The sequence below is a fragment of the Natrix helvetica genome (assembly GCF_964273705.1).
Source record: "Natrix helvetica genome assembly, chromosome: 6".
Lineage (NCBI taxonomy): Eukaryota > Metazoa > Chordata > Lepidosauria > Squamata > Natricidae > Natrix > Natrix helvetica.
In genome coordinates this window covers 4,940,336-4,957,905 of record NC_138553.1, presented here as the reverse complement: position 1 = coordinate 4,957,905, position 17,570 = coordinate 4,940,336, and the positions used below count along the sequence as shown (strand labels likewise).

The 17,570-nt window shown below is 45.9% G+C and overlaps 2 protein-coding genes across 2 annotated transcripts in view; one reads left to right on the top strand and one right to left on the bottom strand.

Annotated features, from left to right (window-relative positions):
* LOC309394655 (UPF0739 protein C1orf74 homolog) overlaps positions 1–17,570 on the top strand; it is a 369,606-nt gene that overhangs the window by 251,377 nt on the left and 100,659 nt on the right. The gene's annotated exons all lie outside the window — the stretch shown is intronic.
* On the bottom strand, positions 81–2,814 carry LOC309395020 (endonuclease domain-containing 1 protein-like). The gene is made up of 2 exons (XM_081958763.1): positions 2,225–2,814; positions 81–1,406 (listed from the first exon to the last, which is right to left on the bottom strand). Exons 1-2 carry the CDS (start codon positions 2,498–2,500, stop codon positions 873–875), a joined length of 810 nt encoding a protein of 269 aa, XP_081814889.1. The 5' UTR covers positions 2,501–2,814; the 3' UTR covers positions 81–872.

Below are 17,570 nucleotides of genomic sequence, written 5' to 3'. Positions count from 1 at the left end.
GTGCAAAATAGAATGATCAAGCATTTTTGGATTGATATACTGAAAGTCACACAAGGACACAAATCTTTAATAAGCAAGTTTATTGCAAGAAGAAAGAAAGCTATTGAGAAGTATTCTAGCAGTTATGTACAGGAAGTCCTCAACGTACAATTGAAGCTGGAGCCTCGTCATTAAGAGATAACATTGTTAAGTGGGTCAGACCCAATTTTACAACCATTTTGATTTGCAGTCATACAGTGAAACCATCTTCCCCCTGGTTTTGCTTCGAAGAAGGACCCTGGGAAGATTGCAAATGGTGACTTTGGGGCACCATAAATACCAGCCAGTTGCCCGTCACCCATGTTTTGATCATAGGATCACAGGAACATGGAAACAGTCATATGTGCGAGGATTGCTTGCAAGACATTTTTTTCAGCATTGTCATAATTTCAAAGAGAAACGGTCATAATTTAAGGACTACTTGTATCAAATAGAAGTCCTTATTCAGCATGAAATAAAATTTGATTCCTATAGGTCCCCTTCCTTGCCACACAGTCCAATGGACTGAAAATCATTCCTTCTCACTGCGGTTTCTTTTTTAACAAATTGTACATGGGCTGAAATCACATCAAGCCCACCCAACCTCTGAACACTAATAAGCCAGACCCTGTTTTAGCTGCGTCAGCACTTTGCCCTTCATCTGATTATTGGACTCATTGATTTTCTGCGTTTGCTCCATCATCTAATCAAACACCCTGGATTTTCACAACATTGACCCCCCCCCCCCAAAAAAAGCTACAGATCAAACGATGATTAAAACTAATTGCATTATTTCCATATGTGGAACAGCTAAGCTCCTAGGTTTGTACTTTGCTTTCATTTGCTTGGTGAACTCAGATTTGAGCTTCGTTACAAGCATTATTGAAAAGATCAATTTTTTTCTTCTTGTACAGAGTAGCAAGTTGTTCTTGCAGCTCCATCAATGTACGATGATCTACTCTATCCTCATTATTTTGTGCGATGACAGCCCAGGATCTTCTGCGATTCTTTTGAAGCACACAACAACCTGCAGCCCAGATATGACTTGGTACGTTCACTCTGTTATTGATGGGTTTATTCCCGGGCACTGCACCCACAATGACATATGTATGCTCACATCCTGCTGCATTTATATTTTCTTCATATGTTCTCCATTGTCCAGTATTGAGTCTGCGTAACTGGGGCACAATGTTGGTTAAGGTGAAGGTGGCATCTTTGCTTTCCTGATCTGGTTGATGGGACGGTGGCACCATGTGTCCCTTGTCATACAGAGCACCCGCTTTGTAATCCTGTTCAACAGCCTGGCTCTTTGTAAGCTTTTTGGTGTCGATCTTACAGGTCTCTTCCAATTCCATACTTTTTCTTTTATGATCCCCAGGCAGGGCAAGCTAGGAATAAGAAAGGACAAGCAGAGTGTTTCATTAGCATTTCCACAATGGTGAGTCAAGGGCCCTGAATCTGGGTGAGTGAGCCAGGGAACGGGGTGTGGGATACTCTGAAAAGACAGGTTGGAGAGCATCTTCCAGCCATCCCACACAATAGAGAAATTTCTGGGAATTCTGGAAATTGAGGCCCCTGACTGACCCTCTTGGGGAGCCCATTTTAAGCCGAACTCTAGTAGAGAATACACATTGATTGAGCTTGAAGTGGTTTCGGGATGATCTCTGAACTTGGTTCTTTGGGGAAATAATCAAATGGAAGTAGGACTTTGCCAAAGTGATGTCAGGTTTCTGAAAGATGCCCTAATTGATTCATGAGTCTCAAGCCAAGCTTCAAAAGAAAATTAGTCATTTATTAGGAGCACCATTTGTCAAGACTTTATGCAGTCACGTCTGAGCCTCATTTGAATTATACCTGAACTTTACCCGTATTCCTTCCCTCCCCTCAGTCTGTGTCTTAAATCACATTCCCCAATGAGGTACACCCATCCCAAACCTGCTGCAGTAATCTGAGATCCGACTCTAGCCGAAACTATGCGTGGAATGCGTTCCCCCCTTTCCTCACCATGGCAACTTTAAGAGTTGACAGGTGGACAGTGAGGTGAACAGAATTCTTACAGCCGAGATACTGGTGAAGTCTGGGAATAATTATGTGTAAAAAAAACTCTTAAATTCTCCATCTTGCTTTATTTCCTAACCACTGACTGTTGCTTTCAGGTGGCCTCCTTTTGATGAATGTTTAGCTTCAGGATAGGAACTCCTCTTACCTGCGGTTCGATCATCCATTCATCTGGTCTCTCACCCTCACCAGGTTGATATTTATAAGCTGAGAACAGGGGGATTCGCCGACTTTTGTCATACATGGTGGCAAACCGATACTTGTTCTTATACAACTGGCAGATTCTGGCCGGATTCATTGGTGCCAGTTCGGGAACTTTTCCATCCAAGAAGAACTGCTTGCATACATTGAAACTTTGCACCACCTCTCCGGTTGCAGGCAGGAGAAAAGAGGCAGCCAGGGAGAGGATCCACAGCAGCCCCATGGCCGTGTGCTTTGTCAGTTGGTTCTTGTAGTGGAATGTTTCTACAGAGAAGGGGGAGAGGGAGGGAGGGAATTTTGATTTAGCCAAGTTCCATGATCAATGCGAGAATTATTTACACTTCTGGATGGAAGAATGGGAATGTGAGAAGGGAAGAGAACTGGTAGACAGAGAAAGAAGGGATGAGTGGGGAAAGAAAGGAAAAGGAAAAAAAGAAAGGGAGGGAGGGAGGAAAATGAGAAGAAAGGAAAGCGAAAAGGTAAGAGAGGGAAGGGAAGGGAAAGGTTTCCCAAAGAGGCTCTTAGGAATAAAGAGGAATTTGATGGGAAAGGCCCAGCTCAGGAGAAGGAAGAGGCAGATGACAGAAGAGGAAGAACAAGGATGGTGTGGGAAGGGAAGAGGTGAATAGATAAAGAAGGAACAAGAGAGGAGAGAGAAAAAGGGAGAGGAAAAAGGAAAGGAAGGGACAGGAAGGAAGAAAGACGACAAGAGGATGAGAAGGGAAGGGAAGGGAAGGTGAGTTCTAGTTTTAGTCCCGCCTTAGGCATAATCAGCTGGATGACTTTGGATCTCTCACTCTCTCTCAGCCCAAACCACGTCACAGGGATGTTGTCATTGGGTAAATAAGAGGAAGGAGCATTAGATATGCACCAAAGAGCATTTGCACCAAAGAAAACTTCCTTGTGTATCCAATGGCTAGTAAAGAATTCTATTCTATTCTATTCTATTCTATTCTATTCTATTCTATTCTATTCTATTCTATTCTATTCTATTCTATTCTAATTCTAATTCTAATTCTGTTCCATTCCATTCTATTCTATTCTATTCTTTATGTTTACCACTTACAGTTATTTATAAAGTAATAAAAAAGAAATCACATGCCCACGAAATTATTTCTGCCTTCCTGCAGTTGTATTATACTACTGTCCCTGGACTTTGACTCTCCCCTATTGCTGGTGGGCCAAGCATCCGTTTCTTAACCCCCTTCCCATGAATATTATTCTGTGCCCTCTAAACCAAAGATATGCAGGTCTTGGGATTTGATTCGGAACTGCCGATGTCCTTCTCCCCAGAGAGAAAAAGATGAGACCGTTGCTTCTAAGGCAGAGGAATCTGCATTTCTATCAATTCAACGCAAGGCGGCATGAATTCTGGGGCAGCCGTTCTATCACCTCCAGGTCTGGCAAATCCACAGGCAAGAAAGAAACCCAGATACTGAGGGTTGTTTCCTTTCTCTGCTTCATGGAGAAGTATTGAAAACCCTGGTAGCAAGAGGACTAGATGCTTAAACCTCTTTGCCCACATTGAGCACAACTGATTTTAAGATTATGGGCTCTGCTCCAAGATTGAACTTTTCTCTTCCATGTCTGAAGGAATAAACCCTTAACTGTCCTGGTGACATTTGACTTAGCCGACCTTTCTGTAGAACTGATTCTGTGGAAGGCAGTGGTAAAGCTGCGGAAGCCAACACCCCAAACCCAGGTCTGTCTATTGAGGTGGTGATTAGCGGGTGTCCATCTCTCTCTCATCGTGTATTTCATTTCTCTGCTTGTGTGCGAGCTGAAGGGTAAGGGATTTTATTTAACCACATGTCTGTCTGTATATATTTCTGTATATGAACAACTATTAATTCTCTGAAGGCTCTGTGTGCTGTGTTTTGCTCCTCGGTCTCTCTCGTAATAGTAGTTAGGCTGCCAAAACTCTGACAGAACTGGGGATTAAATGATTTCAATCCCACCACTGCCCAACTCCCTTCTTCAGTATTATTAGACAGAATTTTTCAACAAGGCAACAAAATGGCCACTCGGGTACTAGAGAGAGCCAATGTAGTGTTGTAGTTTAGGCGCTGGGCTAGAGAAAAGAGACTTTGAGTTCTAATCCTGCTTTAGGCATGGAAGTCAGCTGCGTGACTTTGGGCCAATCATCAGGAGATGGTGACTTTTAGTCCCACCTTAGGCCTAAAAGCTGACTGGATGACTTTCTGTCAATCACTATCTCTCACAGAGATATTATTGCTGGGAAAACAGGAGGAAGGAGCATTAAATACATTTGCCGCTTTCAGTTATTTCTAAAGTAATAGTAAATAAATAACAGGCCCATAAAATTATTCCTGCCTCCCGGGAGCTGCTCTTATCATACTGCCCCTGGACTCGATTCTTCCCTGCTGCTGATGGGCCAAGGAATAATTTCTTAAACACTCTTCAATGAATATTATTCGGTGCCCTCTAAAGCAGGGATGGGCAATTCTTTGGACTTGATTGCAAACTGCGAATGTCAGTCTCTCAAGAGAGAAGATGACAAGATCCTTGTTCCTAGGGCCCAGGAGAAGTCTATGAATGCATCTCAAGGTTACATGAAACGTGTTGCACCAGTTCTACCGTCCCTGTGTCTAACAAATCCACAGACAAGAAACCCAGATATTGAGGGCTCGTTTCTACTTGATGAAGTATTGATAGCCCTGGTAGCCAGTGGACTAGATCCTTGTACCTCTTTCCCCACATTGAACAGTATGGATCTTCTCCTTCCCCATCACTGAAGTGCTTTGGAGAATGAGTTGACTCCCACCTTGCTGTGACAACCCCTCAAGTCCTGGAAGACGGCTTTCATGTCACCCCGAGTCCTTCTCTTTTTTAAATTAGACATACCCAATTTCTCCAAGTATCATTCACATGATTTAGCCTCCAGACTCCACATCATCTTTGTTCCCCCTCTCTGCACTCTTTCTAGGGTGTCGGCCTTTGTTTTGTATCATGGGGACCAGACCTGGACTCCGTAATCCAAGTGTGATCTTACCAGTGTAGCTTTCTGGGTCAATTCAGCTTTCCATGAAGGTTTTGTTGCCTGATGTGCAATTCTACCCAGCAATTCTATCGCCTCTTTATCTGACAAATCCACAGGCAAGAAACCCAGATATTAGGGGGAATTCCCTCTCTGTGCTTCATGGCAGCAAGAGGACTAGATGCTTAAACCTCTTTGCCCACCTTAACCATTATTAATTTAACAATCCTTGTGCTTCTGGTAGAAGATTGAGTCGTAGTAACCAAAAGCTGCATCTATACAAACAACAGTGACTGTGTCCAGAACGGAAAGTGCATAATTCAAGCATTTGCACAAGATGGTTTTCACAAGGCTGCAGCCCATAACAAAGCATCCCACAGTGGCTTCCCCAGCAGAATACTCACAGGTGCAACCAGTCTCTTGCTTGGAGACCAGAAGGAGTCAAGTAGAGAGAGAGGAGTCACAATGCAGATCGAGGCCCCTGCTCCAAGATTTATATTCTGGCTACTTCCTGTTATCTTTCCAAAGAAATGAAGGCATGGCTGCCCCTTTGATGGCTTGAGAGGTACTTGGCCTAGAGTGGCATTTCTGTGGAACTCACTCTGTGGGTAAAGGGAGGAGGCAGACCAGGTTAAAGATTTGGAAGATGATAACCCGAAGCTAAAAATTAGCCGACAGATTATCTGTATTTAGTCCCGGTCCCATTCAATTCCAGAACAGGGGCGAGCAAATATTAGGAAGGTGTGGTGGATATCTGGTCACGTTCCAAAGAGCAAACATTACAAAAAGACAATTTCCAAGAGAGGAACAGAAAGTGTGGGAAATATTATATTTGGTGTAGTCAACAATGAGGCCAATAGAATTCTTACGTCTAGTTCCACGCTCAAGAGAGCAAACTATAAGCCCCTTGCTACTAAGGAAGTATTCTTCCATGGCGAGTTAGCAACAGTGAGTTGGCTACAGCGTTGGCTACAAGGAGTTGTCCCAGGAAAAGTTGGCCATGACAGGTTGTCCTTGGTGAGTAGATTATGATCAGTTGTCTGTGGCGACTTGTGATAAAGCTGGAAGGCAAGCTAAATGGTGAACACACAAATGAAAGGACGGGTGAGGAAAGGGGAAGAAGGAACGGGAGGAAAGGAGGAAGCAGGAAGGGCTCCTCCCGATGCTCTTGCTAAGGTAACCTCTCCCTTCTGCCTTTTCTGGGGGGGGGGGATAGCCCAAGGGAACTGAAGAAGGTCATAAGGTGGAGCTGGAGGAGCTGCAAGGGTGTGGCTGGGAAAGTGACCCATAAGCTTTCACTGCTCTTGCCCAGCCCCCTCCCCCCCCAAAGAAGCCGCTGGGGCTATCAAAACAGGGATGGAATAGGCAAAATGATGCCAATCCTCTCATGGTGCATTGCACAAAACCCCCAAGGGAAGGCAAGCCCCGAGAGCCTCAACCAGTCAGGGCAACAGGGTAGCACAGAGGAATGAATAAAAGTAATAAAAACAGTCAATGTCTGGCTCTAAGAAACCCCTGGTCATCTGAAGCATTAAAAAAAACCCTGTAGTTCACTTAGTAATAACCCAATCAGAAACCTCCAGCTGTCAGAACCCAACTTTCCTTCCCAGTATAAAGATTCAAAGAGTCTCTCAAAGGAACGTCAAACTGGCCTTGAACTAACACATTCTACGCTCTTTTTCATGACCGGAAAACTTGCATTGGGAAGGAGCTTGTCAAGGGGTTTAGGAAGCCCCTCCCCCTCAGAGGCTCCCATCCCTGGACACCTCTGGAAAAGCCAGGTGCCTGAAGAAGGTCATAAGGTGGAGCTGGAGGAGCTGCAAGGGCGTGGCTGGGAAAGTGACCCATAAACTTTCCCTTCTCTTGTCCAGGGCCCCCCCGAAGAAGCAGCTGGGGCTATCAAAACATGGACGGAATAGGCAAAATGATGCCAATCCTCCTGTGGTGCATTGCACAAAAACCCCAAGAGAAGGGAAGCCGAGACCCTCAACCAGTCAGGGCAACAGGGTAGTGTGGAGAAATGAATGAAAGTAATAAAAGCATTTAAGGTCTATCTCTAAGAGACTCTTGATCATCTGAAGCATAAAACGCTGTATTTCACTTAGTAATGGCCCAATCAGAAACCTCCAGCTGTCAGAACCCAACTTTCCTTCCCAGTATAAATGGACCTTTTCTGCACCACAAGATTCAAAGAGTCTCTCAAAGGAACGTCAAACTGGCCTTGAACTAACACACTCCACGCTCTTTTTCATGACCGGAAAACCTGCATTGGGAAGGAGCTTGTCCTAATACCTTTATTTTCTATTTTAGACCACGATAATAAAAAGAATCCAAAGGATCCTTTTGTTTTAGGGCTGCTTCCCGTTTCACAGCCAAAATATGCCAATTCCTGGGGGAAAAGCTCACCACGATTCCACAATTTATCTGCCCTTTTATGTTTCCACATTTCTTGCAAAAGGTTCCTTTCTATGTTTTTCTCTGCTGAAAGTTCTCCGAAGAAAGGAGCGGAAAGCGGAGGAGAAACGGCCAAACTTTATTCCGGGGTCTCCATTCGGGGCTGCTTTGGAAGGAAAAGGGGGGGTCCTCCTGACCCACAGAAAGAAAGAGGGAGACTCTGACACAATCGGGGTTGGGGGGCGGGAAATCTGACGAGGCTGCTTCGTCCTGACGTTCTGAGCAAGAGAGAAGCGTGTTGGAAGGGAGGAAATGGCATTTTTCTTCCCTGAAGCGAAGTGGCACCTTTCCAGAGGAAGCCCAGCGGAGGATTCCCCCGGGAAGGTGGGGGTGGGGAGCTGGGAAGAGGATGAGATCCCTGCAGATCCTCTCCGTCTCCTCCTGCTTTAGCTGAAGGCTTTCTGTAAGCTTCCCTTCGGATTGGGGGGTTTCTGTGACCCCCAAGTCTTCCCTGTCTATGGGGTGTGCCTCCCCTCCCTCATCCAGCGCAGCCCCTTTTCCTATGGAAGGAATCCTGTGTTTGTGTGTGTTCTGAATTAGGGGGAGGAAGCGTTGATCTCGGACTTTGGAGCTGGGAAGGGAAAGAACCAACGGCAGCACCAATGGGGATTCTCCCTGTTTGAGGGTCATCGGTTTCCCCTCCAGGCCTGGCCTTGAACTGCACACCCCCAGACTGAAAATATTCCCCCCTCCCACTTTCTCCGCTTCTCTCTTTCCGCCGAACTCTCTCCTCCATCAGGTGAAGTCAAGGAAGACTCTGCCCGGAGACCGATGATGTGGCAGAAGGGATATTTCTCATTCGTTCTTCCGCTTTTCTGGGCACTCCCTTTTCCAAAGTTGCAGGAAAACGCTTCCTCTCCCCCCTCCCCACTCCCCAATCCAGGGACTGGGGCTGCTGACTCCCTCTTCTTTGGGGCAGCCAAGGAGATATTGGGAGACAGCTAATGACTAAGTGGCCCTGACTGTGGGGGGCTGCCTGTGGGAAAGATTGGGGTGCAGATTTTACCAGCCATTGTGGGGCCATTTGTCCTGGGATAGCAGAACAATGAAGGCCTTGATGGATGCCTGCATCTCTCTAGGCGACCTGGGTTATAAGAGATCTGACACCAACTTAATGACATGAAATCAACCAATCAAAGCCAACATTAGAAAAAAAAAACCTGGAACTATTGGCAATGTGCTTTTTCCATGCCCCCCCCCCCATAGACATACCCCTGATTGATTGATCGATCGATTGATTTATCAATTGAGGGATTGGCTGATTGCTAATACTGTGCAAAAGCGGATATTCAAGTTATTCTAGATCGATTGTACTCTAAAGCGACACAAGGACACAGATCTTTGATAAGCAAGTTTATTGCAAGGACTAAGAAAGCGAGAGAGAAAACATTCAAGCAGTTTCGTACAGAGAGGGATCAACTTTCAACTACAATTGGAACTGGAACTCTGTCACTAAGCGATGTTATGGTGAAGTGGGTCACACCCAATTTCCACAACCTTCGGGAAGCTGCAACCATCATAAATACGGGCCAAACAGCCACATTTTGATGATGGGACAATGGGATACTGCAACAGTCATGCATAGATTGTAAGTAGTTTTTTTTAGTGTTGCCATAAATTCAAACAGTTGTTAGATGGTTGTAAGCTGAGAACGACCTGTGTCAAATCGAAGCCCTATTTAGCGTGAAATGAAATTTGATTCCAAAGGATCTTCTTCCAACCAGCACAGTGGTTGGAATTGACTGAAAAGTGTTAATTGTGTCATCATTGCACCCTTCATCTCATTATTGGGTTAATTTATTTTCTGGGTTGCTCCATAATCTGAACCAGAAACCAATCAAACAGACTGAATTTTCACAAGATTGAGCCCCCAAAAATGATACAAATCAAAGGAGGATTATAAGAACTGCATTGATTCCATAGGTTGAAGAACTAAGCTGCTACGGATATACTTTGCTTTTTTTGGGGGGGGTATCTGTGAACTCTGTTTTGCAGACAGAGAATGACTTTATTGATTATTTATCTTATCAATAGCAATCGCCATTGAAAAGATCAATTTCTTCCTTCCCGTATTTGCGATTAAGTTCACTTTCCAGCTTCTTGAGGCTAAACTTTTCTACCTTATCCTGGTTGTTTTCAGCAATGGCTCCCCAAGACTGCTTTTGTTCCCATTTGGTCAGGCAACAAACTGCAGCCCAGATATGACTGGGCTTATTCACTCGGCCACCAGAGATGGATTCCTGACTGGGCACCACGCCCACAATGACATAGGTTTCAAGGCATCCTGCTGGACTTTGGCTCATACTTCCCAAAATATCGTCCCATTCTCCTTTCGTGAGTTCGTGATACTGGGGCACGAAGTTGGTTAAGGTGTCGGTTGCAGCTTTGCTATCCTCATACTGTTGGTGGGATGCTGGTGCCAACTGTCCCTTGTTGTATAGGAAAGCGTTGACATAATCGCTCCATACAGCCTGGCTTTTTGCAAGTTCATGGGGGTTGATTCGACAGGTCTGTTCCGATTCCATGCTTCTTCTCTGATGATCGCCAGGCAGTGCAAGCTATGAATATGGAACGTCCAGCAATGTGCCTGATTAGCATTCACACAAGACAGAATCAAGTAAGCTGAATCTAGTTAAAGATCTACCCTGAGTCAACCAGGAAATGGAGTGTGGGATACGCTTCCATGGTACTTTGCGTATTTGGGGCAGTTCCTGGGAAATCTGGAAACTGAGGCCCCTGACTGACCCTCTGGGGGAGCCTGCTTGAAACTCTTCTGTAGCAGAGAATACACATTGCTTCCGCTTGAAATTTTGGGTTCTGGGCACCCTGAGTTTGCTTCTTTGGGGAAAGATGGAAGGGAGACCTCACCAACATGGACAGCAGAATTCTTACAGCCAAGCTTCTAAAAGCTCCTGCGATTAATCATGTACAAATAATTCTTAAGTGCACTGTCTTGTCTTATTTCCTATCCAGTGACTGTCCCTCTAAGATAGCGGTGTCAAATTCAAGGGCTTAGATCTGGCCCATGGGGCCCTGGAAATACTAAAGCATTGGTCCCATCTGCCGTCTGTCCGTCCGTCCCCCCTTCTGGCCGGCTCACAGAGGACAACTACAATGCTAATCCAGCCCTTGAAGACATCCAGTTTGAGACCCCTTCTCTTAGGTGACCTCCATTTCTTGAAGGCTTAGTTTCAAAGTAAGAACTCATTTTACCTGTGGTTCAATCTTCCAATCCACCTGTGATGTACCTGGACTGGGATTATATTTATAGGCTGAGAACAGGGGGATGCGACCATCATTGTCATACATTGTGGCAAATCGATAGCTGCCCATATAGTACTGGCAGATTCTGGCTGGATTCAGTGGCGCCAGGTTGGGGGGGGGGGTTCTACCCAAGAAGAACTGAGTGCAGTGTTGGAAAGGAGGATCCACAGAAACAACATGGCCAAGCAATTGGTCGATTGGTCCTTCAAGTAGAACTTTTCTGCCAAGAGAGATGGGGGGAGAGAGAGAGAGAGCAGGGAGGGGGGAGGAGGAGAAGGAGGAGAAGGAGAAGGAGAAGAAACATTTTTATTTAGCAATGGGAGAATCAGTTTGTGGTTGAATATACCCAATGGCTCATAAAGTCCAGCTGTTCCACATGTTCAGATGGAGGCCAACCAGATTGTTTACATTTCTGGATAGAAGAAAAGGAAGGGCAGGGCAGGGCATTCCAAGTGTGACATATCTGTGGAACAGACTCTGTGGGTAAAGGGAGGAGGCAGACGGGGTTAAAGCTTTGGATGCTAATAATGAAAAACTTAAAAAGTAGCCCACAGATTATCTGTATTTAGTCCCATTCGATTCCAGAACAAGCCCGGGCAAATCTTCAGAAGGTGTGGTGAATATCAGCAAAGAGCAAACATTACGAAAAGACAATTTCCAAGAGAGGAATCAAAATCAAACTATGGGAAATATTATATTTGGTGTAGTCAAAAATGAGGCCAACTTTTCTGCCTGAGAAAGAGAAAGAACCATGATAAAGCTCCGATTCAGCAAGTTAACAAGGCCTTGAGGTTGGATTATCCTAGGGCAGATAAAGTCCAGCTGGGCCACCTGGCCCTGGACAAATTGCCGCGTGACAACTTTCTGTGGCCAGTAGGAAAACGCACTGTGGGACAACTCAATGTAATTATTTAAAATAATCTAAAACCTATCTTATTTTTTGCCATTCATGGTTCATTTTGTCCCTCCTATTGCATCCAAGCAGAGCAGAACAGAATAAGGGAATAATGGAGGTGGAAGAGACCTTGGAGGTCAGGCAGAAACCCCTATCCCATTTCCCACAAAGGGTTGTCCAATCTCCTCCTAAAACGTCCAGTGTTGGAGCATCCCCAACTTCTGGGAGCAAGTTGTTCCCTTGATTAATTGTTCTATTATCCTTTCTAATGGAATCCATTCTTCAATTATTTGATTCCATCGTTTCTTTGATATTAGTGTAAGTTTTGTTCCATGGCCAGTTGGCTACAGCAAATTCTCACGGGAAAAGTTGGCCATGACAGGTTGTCCTTGGTGAGCAGATCATGGTGAGCTGGCTGTGGTGAGTTGTCATAGAGCTGGAAGGCAAACTAAATGAAATCAAAGAAGGGAGAGGAGAGGAAATTGTGTATTTTTATATGCATCTGACAAAAGTCGAGTTATAGTCACCGAAAGCTGCCGTCTAAGCAACAGGGAACATATCCAGGATTGGAAGAGCATTGTTCAAGCGTTTGCAGGAAACTATGGCCAACTCTATGGAAAACAACTCCTTAAAAGACAGACGAGAAATAAAAATTAAACTAAGCAAGATGATTCCCAAAAACAAAACCCAGACCCTGGAAACTAGAGACCAATCAGCCTGTCATCAATACCTGGCAAGATGTGGAAAAAGAGATCTGTCAAAATCTGGAAGGAAACAAAGCTATAACTAGAAACTCATCATATCTGCAAATGACACTAAGATGGCAGGAGCAGGCAACACTCCAGAACACAAGCTCAGGATCCAAAAGGACCTTGGCAGAGTTGAACAATAGGCACTATCTAATAAAATAAATTTTAACACGGAGAAAAGCAAAGTTTTACACGTAGTGGGAAAAAACAGTGGTATAAATGCAGATCTGGTGAAACCTGATTCACAAAGAGTAAAATCCAAGAACCCTTGAGTCTTTCTGAAGAAATGAAGGAATGACTGATCCTTTGATGGCTTGAGAGGTACTTGGCCTAGAGTGGCATTTCTGTGGAACTGACTCTGTGGGTAAAGGGAGGAGGCAGACGGGGTTAAAACTTTTGAAGCTAATAATGAAAAACATAAAAAGTAGCCCACAAATTATCTGTATTTAGTCCAATTCAACTCCAGAACAAGCCCGGGAAAATATTCAGAAGGTGTGGTGAATATCGGCAAAGAGCAAACATTACGAAAAGACAATTTCCAAGAGGGGGATAGAAATCAAAGTATGGGAAGCATTATAATGTACTTGGTGTAGTCAATAATGAGGCCAACTTTTCTCCTTGAAAAAGAGAAAGAACCAGGTTCAAGTTCTGATTCAGCAAGTTAACAAGGCCTTGAGGATGGATTGTCCTAGGGCAGATAAAGTCCAACTGGGCCACCTGGCCCTGGCCAAATTGCCACGTGAAAACTTTCTGTGCACAATGGGAAAATACTCTGCGGGACAATTCAACTATTCAATGCAATTATTTAAAATAATCTAAAAAGAAAGGATAATCTAACCATTATCCAATCTCTCTGAACCCTTTCTTTAATGATGTGATTCCACCATTTCTTTGATATTAGTGTAAGTCTTGATCCATGGCGAGTTAGCTACAGCGAGTTGTCCCAGGAAAAGTTGGCCATGCCAGGTTGTCCTTGGTGAGTAGGTCATGGTCAGGTGGCTGTGGCGAGTTGTGATAAAGCTGGAAGGCAGCCTAAAAGGTGAAGACTCAAAGAAGGTGAAGGGTGAGGAAAGAGAGGAGAAGGAACGGGAGAACAGGAGGAAGCAGGAGGGGCTCCTCCCAATGCTCTTGCTAAGGCAACTTCCCCCTTCTGCCTTTTCTCGGGGGGGGGGGGGGATAGCTCAGGGGAACTGAAGAAGGTCATAAGGTGGAGCTGGAGGAGCTGCAAGGGCGTGGCTGGGAAAGTGACCCATAAACCTTCCCTTCTCTTGTCCAGCCCCCCCCCCCCCCGAAGAAGCAGCTGGGGCTTTCAAAACAGGCACGGAATAGGCAAAATGATGCCAATCCTCCTGTGGTGCATTGCACAAAACCCCCAAGGGAAGGGGAGCCGAGACCCTCAACCAGTCAGGGCAACAGGGTAGTGTGGAGAAATGAATGAAAGTAGTAAAAACAGCAAAGGTCTGCCTCTAAGAAACTCCTGATCATCTGAAGCATTACAAAAAATCCTGTACTTCACTTAGTAATGGCCCAATCAGAAACCTCCAGCTGTCAGAACCCAACTTTCCTTCCCCGTATAAATGGACCTTTTCTGCACCACAAGATTCAAAGAGTCTCTCAAAGGAAGGTCAAACTGGCCTTGAACTAACACACTCCACGCTCTTTTTCATGACCGGAAAACCTGCATTGGGAAGGAGCTTGTCAAGGGGTCTAGGAAGCCCCCCCCCTCAGAGGCTCCCATCCCTGGACACCTCTGGAAAAGCCAGGTGTTGGCTCCTCTCTGCCCCTCCAGCCAGAAGGACCTTCTTTGTAGGATTTGCTGATTAGGATTGATTGTTATAGAATTGCACCACATTTACTAAGAATGTACAGCAGAAGGAAAAATGGAGGCTTTGAAATTGAGAAATTTCTCTTTGTATTCTGCTTCATTCAAAAGAGTTTTTTCCTTTCCTTTCCCCCCTTTATCCTACACTCCCCTTTCCCGTTTTCCTACTACCTTTATTGTCCATGTTAGACCATGATAATAAAAAGAATCTAAAAGAGCCTTTTGTTTTAGGGCTGCTTCCCTTTTCATAGCTAAAATAGGCCAATTCCTGGCGGAAAAGCTCACCACGATTCCACAATTTATCTTCCCTTTTATATTTCCCCATTTCTTCCAAAAGGTTCCTTTCTATGCTTTTCTCTGCTGAAAGTTCTCCCAAGAAAGGAGCGGAAAGCGGAGGAGAAACGGCCAAACTTTATTCCGGGGTCTCCCTTCGGGGCTGCTTTGCAAGGAAAAGGGGGATCCTCCAGACCCACAGAAAGAAAGAGGGAGACTCCGAAACAATCGGGATTGGGGAACCGGAAATCTGGCGGGGCTGCTTCGTCCAGACGTTCTGAGCAAGAGAGACGCGTGTTGGAAGGGAGGAAATGGCGTTTTTCTTCCCTGAAGCGAAGCGGCGCTTTTCCCGAGGAAGCCCAGCGGAGGATTCCCCGGGAAAGGGGGGGAGCTGGGAAGAGGATGAGATCCCTGCAGATCCTCTCCGTCTCTTCCTGCTTTAGCTGAAGGCTTTCTGTAAGCTTCCCTTCGGATTGGGGGGTTTCTGTGACCCCCAAGTCTTCCCAGTCTATGGGGTGCGCCTCCCCTCCCTCATCCAGCGCAGCCCCTCTTCCTACGGCAGGAATCCTCTATGTGTGTGTGTTCTGAATTAGGAGGAGGAAGCGTTGATCTCGGACTTTGGAGCTGGGAAGGGAAAGAACCAGCGGCAGCACCAATGGGGATTCTCCCTGTTTGAGCGTCATCGGTGTCCCCTCCAGGCCTGGCATGAACCCCCTTTGAATTGTTCCCCCCCAGACTGAAAATATTCCCCCCTCCGACTTTCTCAGCTTCTCTCTTTGCGTCAAACTCTTTCCTCCATCAGGAAAGACTCTGCCCGGAGACTGATGACGTGGCAGAAGGGAGGTTTCTCATTCGTTCTTCCGCTTTTCTGGGCACTCCCTTTACCGAAGTTGCAGCAAAATGCTTCCTCTCTCCCCCCCTCCCCCCCACCCAAAATCCAGGGACTGGGGCTGCTAACTCCCTCTTCTTTGGGGCAGCCAAGGAGATATTGGGACCCTGCTAATGACTAAGTGGCCCTTACTGTGGGGGGCTGCCTGTGGGAAATATTGTGGGGCCATTTGTCCTGGGATAGCAGAACAATGAAAGCCTTGATGGACTCCTGCATCTCTCTAGGCCAGTGGTGGGCAACCTTTTTTTTCAACTGAGCCAAATCTCGCCAAAACCACGATTGAGATTTATTTGGAGAGCCGCATTTTTGAAACCGAAAATACATAGGATGGTACACTGTTTTTAGTTTCAATAAGTTTTTATTGAGAATATTCTGCATGCAAGTATCCACATAGGTCGGGAGGATACAAATAACACAACTAATAAAACAAAAACTTTAGAACGATATTATTTATCGATTAAATATTATTAAATTCCGTAAAATTTGCCTTACAATGTAGAGAAAATTACATCCTGACAATGACTGACAAAGTCACAACCACTAATGTGAACATTGGCCTTGCATTTCCTTGGATAGTTTGAGTAAGTCAGGTTTGTATGTTGTTGATTTTAATTTCATCTCTCTCTCCCACTTTCTTTCTTTTTCTCTTTCTCTCTCTCTCTCTCTCTCTGGCTGTTTGACTCTCTCTCCCTCCCTCCCTCTCTGTCTCCCTCTGTCATTTTCTCTGGGTGTCTATCTGTCTCTCTCTCTCTCTGTATCTCTCTCTCTCTCTCCTCCTTCCCCCATCTCTGTCACTCTCTGTGTGTGTGTCTGTCTGTCTCTCACTCTGTGTGTGTGTGTGTGTCTGTTTCTCCCTCTGTGTCTCTCCCCTCCCTTCCTCTCTCTGTCACTCTGTGTATGTGGGTGTGTCTGTCTCTCACTCATTCACTTAATCACTCACTCTGTGTGTGTGTCTCTCTCTGTCTGTCTATCTTTCTCTCCCTCCCTCCCCCTCTGTGTGTGTGTGTGTGTGTGTGTGTCTGCCAGTCTCTCTCTGATTCCCTCCCTCACTCCCTCTCTCTGTTCCTCTCTGTTTGTCTGTCTCATTCACACACACACACACACACACACACACACACACACACACACACACTGTGGTCACCTTGAGTGTGTTTCAAATGTGATTGGAACACTCAACAAGGTGACCACAGTGTGTGTGTGTGTGTGTGTGTGTGTGTGTGTGTGTGTGTGAATGAGACAGACAGACAGACAGAGGAACAGAGAGAGGGAGTGAGGGAGGGAATCAGAGAGAGACTGACAGAGACGAATCAGAGACGTACTTTTAACTACCTGGCAGCGGCGTTTTGCCTTGGGGGGCTCCTCAGAACTTCCCAAGACTTCGGAGGGAAGTTTACAGCCCTCCCATGGAACGCTTCGGAGGGAAGCTTCTTCAAAAGCCCGGGCGATTGACAACAAGTCTCCCAGGCTTTAATTTGCCGAGCTGTGCGCACGCGCCTGTTTTCCACGGCGTGGAGCAGCGGCGAGATTCTGGGCGGCGAGCGATGATTCCAGGGGCCATCCGGGAAGATGAGGAACGCGAGAGGGGACCCTGCCCCCCCACTGATGGCCCCCGGAATCATCGCTCGCCGCGCAGAATCTCGCCGCTGCTCCACGCCGTGGAAAACAGGCGCGCACGTACAGCCCGGCAAATTACAGCCTGGGAGACTTGTCGCTCGCAGAAGCTTCCCTCCGAAGCCCGAGAGGAGGGAGGGGTGCGGGCGCCCGGCATACAGAAGAGCCGCATTAAAATGTGTAAAGAGCCACATTTGGCTCGCGAGCCGCGGCTTGCCGACCACTGCTCTAGGCGATCTGGATTATAAGAAATCTGACATCAACTTAATGACATGAAATCAATCAATCAAGGCCAACATTAGAAAAAAAGCCTGGAACTATTAGCAATGTGCTTTTTC